Here is a 6000-nt window from a genome sequence, read left to right as displayed (position 1 = left end):
TCAATGCTCCCAGAGCAGCAAGGGCTCCTCGAAGCAGAGCTCGTCGGCGATGTCATCCCACGGCGAGCCACAGTAAGACGGAGGCAGCGGCAGCGGCGACAGCATGTACCCGAAGTCCAGAGGAGCATCCGGCACGTCGAGGAACGCGAGGTCCAGTCCCATGCCGCCGCACGACGGAGCTGCATTCTCAATGCCGAAGTCCGGCGCCGCCGCTTGCTCGTAATCGTATTGCTCGACCGCCTGGTCAGCCGCCGTGTCGGCATCCGCTGCGTCGGCGTTGTTGTAGGACGGGACGACGGGCGAAGCAGCAGCCACCAGCGTGGCCGCGGCGAGCGCGGCGGCGGCCTGCACGTCCTTGGGTGCCGCCGACGCGGCGCGGGGCAGCTCGTGCGCGAGCTCCGGGAAGTTGAGGTGCGCGGCGCGGCCCTTGATGGCGACCGCGGCGGCGTCGTGCGCGCGCGCCGCCATCTCCGGGTTTTCGAAGGTGCCGAGCCAGATGCGCGACTTCTTGCGGGGCTCCCGGATCTCCGACACCCACTTGCCCCACGTCCGCATGCGCACGCCGCGGTACGTCGGGTGCTTGAGGTCCCTGCGCGGCCGCTTCGTGCCCTTGTTGCCGCCGGCGCTGCCGGAGTCGTCGCTGGAGCTCGGCGACGCCGCGTTGACGGAGGTGATCGAGCTCGAGTTGTCGCTGCAGGTGCAGGCCTCGGACGACACCTGCGGCAACACCTGCTCGTGCTCCATTATTCCTCGCTCTGACGTGACCAGAAGTGAAGCGCTGACGATGGTCGGCGATCGACTAAGCCTTCTCGCTTGCTGCTGATGACGACGGACTAGTGGCGTCTCTTGCGACTTAATCCGCTGCGGCTACGGCTTAGAACTCAACTGATCGCTGTGCTTGGTGACTGCGATATGTGAGGCACCATTCGAATATATACCATTCCTAGCCAGGCCACACTTGGACTGATCTCCGGAAAGTCAATGTGTAAACCGCAATTCGAGTGGCACATTTTTCTTTCAGTTTTCCTGCCCCAAAGAAAATGTGATTGGCATTGCGAACAGAGAAAGGGTCGAAAGGAAGGGCATCAGAGAGGTAGCTAACCCAAACCCAAGGGACTCTTCTGTCCTACTCCGACTACGCGCTTCTGTACGTGGTGGTCAACAGTCTGAACCCACCTTTGATTCCCATTGTTTTTCTGTCCCAGCAATCAGCAATGATGGGTGCCCCGGCGCACAGTTCAGGTTCGTGCTGCGTTGCTTGGATTGGACGAGTAATGATTAAAGTTTCCTCAACTATTCCGCGCCGTACCAATTCGTGGGCCTTGCGTGGAGTAATAAACTGCACCAAATCCCCAATTCAGAGACCCACAAGATTTGGACACCTGCTGGGTGTAATGGAAGCTTTTGTATAATCGTATTACAATAATCTGCTCGTCCCATTATACAATGGCAACGAGGGAAATGCTTGCTGGCCGCGTCCACCAGCAGAGCGAGTTGTGTTTGTTGGGGAAAGCTTCAGGATGGCGAGTGAGATCGAGGCGAGATGATGCAAAGCAAAAGCGGTCTCGCTCTCTGCTCTGCTGCCTGATACGGAACTAAACTATAGCAGCTCGCCGTGTGTTATGGTCTGCGGAGCGGAACAATCAGTATAAACGCTGCCAGATTCCAGCGTGTGGGCATTAACAAATAAAACTGTCCGGGAGGAGCTCGCGGCGCGCATCCGAGGCTCGATCGGATGCTTCCTGAGATCACACCCGAAAAGCTTGACGAGGTTTCGTAAGCCGCGGCGACAAAAGCACCTCTGGGAAAGGCTTGGGGGCCGAGCAATCATCTCGTTCTTTGGGCGCAAGATTTCACCTGGCACCATGAGTGTTTGCTGAGAAACTTAGAGTGGTGACGGAGACAGATAAAAGCCCTGGACGTAGCACCTGCGCTTTATTTTTTAGATGATGGGCACCGTACCTGTGCTTTAGACTCTGCCATGCTGTTTGGGACGGACCGTACAGGAGGTGAATATAGGCGCGTGCCAATTTTTATTGAGCACATGACTTGAATCAGGGCTAACTTGTCATGCAGGCTACACAAAGAAAAAGGCCGAGGAGAACTGGTGGCAAAGAGCGTGCTTGGAATGTTGGAGTTCCATGAAATTATTTTTCCCTTTGCAGAAAATGCTGCTATAGGGAACCAACTGAAATCACAGTAGTTGATGGTCAGAATTAAATATTCAGGACCACTAGTTCAACCACTAATTAAATACTCAAAGATAAATTGGTGGTCAGAATTTAAACATGTTTATTGCACGTCACACAAAACTACACTTAATTGTGCTGAAAGACAATATCGTGTTTAGCAAAAAAAATCGATAAAAAGGGAACCAACTGAAAGCCGAGAAACTTTCCCTTTTCTAAAAAGAAAAACTGAAAGACGAGAAAAAGGACTCAAAGTGAAACCGTATCATGCAAATGGACTCTCTTTTTGGCCATTGTACGTTCAAAGCAAACGTTAATTAACCAAATAATAAAACACATGTTATCGATGAAATCTTTGCATCAAAAAAATCTCAAACGATCGGTTGAATTGCTACCTAATTAATGTGCAACGCGAGGACGATTATCAAACGAGAAGAAGGTGCAAGCAGGACCATGGACGGCAATTAAAGATCGATGGAAAACATTATTTATACATCCATCGAAGAAGAAGAGAGATCGAGTGGTATTTTCACATAGTATCACAGACACTTTTGGACGGCCGGCGCTTCATAAGGCACTTGCTTCAGTTCTAACTTGACCTTCCTCTGCCCTGCGCAGACGCAGACGTAGTCTCAGTTTTTAGTTTTGCATGATGATTAAGCTATGACGGCGACCTGCTAGTCACGCTAATACTAGCGTAGCAGCTAGCTTGGTCCTCCGCTGATTTGAGTGGCAGTAGAGACAAACCGGGGAGACGTGACCGGAGCATGTATATAGGAAAAAAAGTTAAAAAGGGAACCAACTCAAAGACTAGAAAAGGGACCGAAAGTGAGTGTGTGAAACTATATCATGAAAATGGGCTCTTTTTTTAGCCATTATACGTTCAAAGCAAATCTGGATCTCAGCTAATAATCATGACATGAGTAGTACATTCACATGTTACTCTTTTTTTTTTGCGAAATCATCAACATGTTACTTAACCGGGTCAAAAGGACATGTTATCGACGAAAATCTTTGCATCAAAAGCCCCAGACGACGATGGGTCGAATTGCTACCTACTAATGTGCAACGCGAGGACGACCATCAAACGAGGAGGAGCTACGACACGCAGGACCACGGTTCCTACGCACGGCAATTAAAGATCCATCGAAAACATATCAATTAAAGACCATGGATCGAAGACGAAGAAGAAAAGAAACTAGTATCTTTTTCACATAGCATCACAGGAACCTATTTTGTTTTGATAAAGACGGGCGGCGCCTCATACGGCCGTTGCTTCTTCCGTTCCAACTTGACCTTCCTCTTCCCTGCACGCGGACGCAGTCCCTCCCAACTTCTGCATGCCGATTGAGCTATGACGACGAGCAGCTAGTCATCACGCCAGTACTGGAGTAGTAGCAGGTAGCTAGCTAGCTAGCCTAGTCTTTCGCTGATTTGAGTGGCAGCAGTAGAGACAAACCGGGGAGACGTGACAGCAGCGACGAGCTGTTCTATAGAACACACGGAGCACGAGATGCCATTGGAACGACTCGATCGGTCGCGAGGTGACAGTGCCAGTGAAAACAACGAGCCCGATCGACGACGTGCTCGTCGATCACCCGCGGCCAGTTGCGTCGACCGGCGGTTAGCACGTCAATGTATATATTTGCAAACTAAAGAGTGGTTAACACTAGCACATCGCGTATAACTTCCACACGACACGAGTGGTCATTTTCTTACAGCAACCGGAGAACGGGCGGCCGTCCTGATGCCTGTGCCGTGGCATGGGGACGGGTGGCAGAAATAATGGGAGGGCGCGCGCTCGCCGTCGCGGAAAGCTACGCGCTCCGGCCGGCTGATCGACGGGCGCGACGCCCGCCCGGAGCATCGCCGGCGAGCAAGAATGGCGCGATGAGATCAGCTGGCGGGGAGGACGGGGGCCCGGGGAAACGCGGCCGTTCGCGGTGGAACCAGCGGCCTCGACGGGCGGATCCGATGCGTTGCATGATTGTCACATGCGAGAATAGTACGGCCGGGATCTGCCATTTGTATGATTATATGCTAGTTACTGCGCGCATTTTCTTTTGGCGGTTTGATCGTAATAGAAAATGACTGTTGACCAATAATCATGGCGGTCGCTCCTCGCTCTCGGTTTCTCCTTCGCCTTTTGATTGATGATGAGTGCCCTCCGGCTTTGGATTTTGCGTTTTTTTTTTGCGAATCTGATGCGAACTCGTTGGGGTTTTCGTTCAACCTTTAGTAGGACGCAAAAGTTGCACAACTGATTGGTCGGGATTCATTGCCGATGGCAACGGCGACGATGGGAGATCTTTCAGGGAAAAGTTTGGCTCCATGCTTGGTCCATAATCAGTTTGCTGATTTTTTACGACGAACGGGCACGACCAATACAGTCCACATGTGCAGTCTAGCTCAGCCCGCGAGCAAGTTTTACTTTAGGAACGTAGTACTGCCCCATCACCTGGATGGATTCCATTCGTGCTGTTTACTGAATCTCTCGATGGGATCGGTATCCTCATTCAGCCAGTCGCCTGTAATTCTCGTAGCATATCCTGCAAAATCTCAACCAGGGCATCACACAGGGCGAGCATCGCAACTTGAAGAGAGGCACGTAACGCGTCGGGAGATCATCAGGAGCTAATCAGGGGGGCGCGCAACTTGCACCGATCGATCGGGCTACGAAGGCACGCACCGGCATGCTGGTGAGCGCTAGCTAAGCATCCGATTATTCGCTAGGTGCGCGGGCGTCGCAGCATCGATCGGTGTCCCCGGCCTGTCCGAACCCCGCGCTCTGATCCGGCGACCCCCACCCAAAATCTCCAGGCACCAATCGAGCCATCATAGAGCGCGTGCTCCGTACCACCCACCTACCGTGCCCCTGCGGATCGAGCGGCCGCCGGAGCCGCTCGGCGCTAGCGGGGCCCTCGCCCCGCTCCGGCCGGCCACCGGGCGGCGACAAAGGCCCGAGGCCCCCGTCCCCGCGCGGCATAGGATCCTCGCCCGGCGGCATCGCGGCGAGCCGGCCCGTCCGATTAATGTAACCGAGCGCCAGGCAGCTCGCCGTGGGCGCCGTGCCCGCGAACTGTGCGTGACACGCCGCCGCGAGGCCGGGCGATGCGCGCTCGCGCTGGCCATGTGTTGGGCATGTGAGGCCGTCGTCCGGTCCGGGGGTGGCGCGCCCCCCTGGATCCGCTGTGCCTACGTGTCACGCCGCGACGGAGGGATCAGGAATGTGGCCGAGCTCTCCGTCTCGCCGTGCTCGTGGAGCGCAGGGAATATCCCGGCGCCAGACGGGCGGGGGGAGCCGGTAACTCGGGGTCTCGGCGTGCTGGTGCCGAGCACCTAACCCAGCGGCGATTGGCCGCCCCCGCCCGCCGCCGCTCGTTCTACTGTTCTAGCTTGTCATCAGAGCCAGCCGCGGAAGGGGACAAGGGAATATCGCGCGCTGGGCGTTGGAACTTTCCGTCCCCTTTGCCCTTTTGTTTCTTGCGCTGGGTTCGTTCAGCTCGCCGAATTTCCAGCGTACTAACCTCGGAGGGACAACGTGGTGCCTCTGCACCGAAGCACGTAGAAAATGCAGCGATCCGCGGGGGCAAGTACGTGCAGTTGGCGTGATAAGGTTTAAAAAGGCACTTCGATTTCTTTTTGTTTTGTATGAAAGGTGCTTGGATTTCCGGCCGTAATAACGACGTGGCAGCGGCAGGGAACCGCCGGAGCGTTGCGGGCTGGAGCTGTCCGGTGAGTGAGAATCTGCCGCCCAACGTTAACATGAGCGCCGCCGCTTTCACCGGCGACCCGGGCCGTAAAACGACCC

At 54.7% G+C, this 6000-nt stretch overlaps 1 protein-coding gene across 1 annotated transcript; it reads right to left on the bottom strand.

Annotated features, from left to right (window-relative positions):
- Positions 1–889, bottom strand: LOC112900795 (ethylene-responsive transcription factor ERF039-like). Its single transcript, XM_025969593.1, has one exon. It carries the CDS (start codon positions 742–744, stop codon positions 1–3), a length of 744 nt encoding a protein of 247 aa, XP_025825378.1. The 5' UTR covers positions 745–889.
- Between the last annotated feature and the right edge of the window lie 5111 nt (positions 890–6000).

This window comes from Panicum hallii, chromosome 7 (assembly GCF_002211085.1).
Source record: "Panicum hallii strain FIL2 chromosome 7, PHallii_v3.1, whole genome shotgun sequence".
Taxonomy (NCBI): domain Eukaryota; kingdom Viridiplantae; phylum Streptophyta; class Magnoliopsida; order Poales; family Poaceae; genus Panicum; species Panicum hallii.
This window is presented reverse-complemented; position numbering and strand designations above follow the sequence as displayed.

Excerpts from the sequence above, each read along its gene's own strand:
- LOC112900795 (XM_025969593.1), bottom strand. The coding sequence starts at position 744 with ATGGAGCACGAGCAGGTGTTGCCGCAGGTGTCGTCCGAGGCCTGCACC.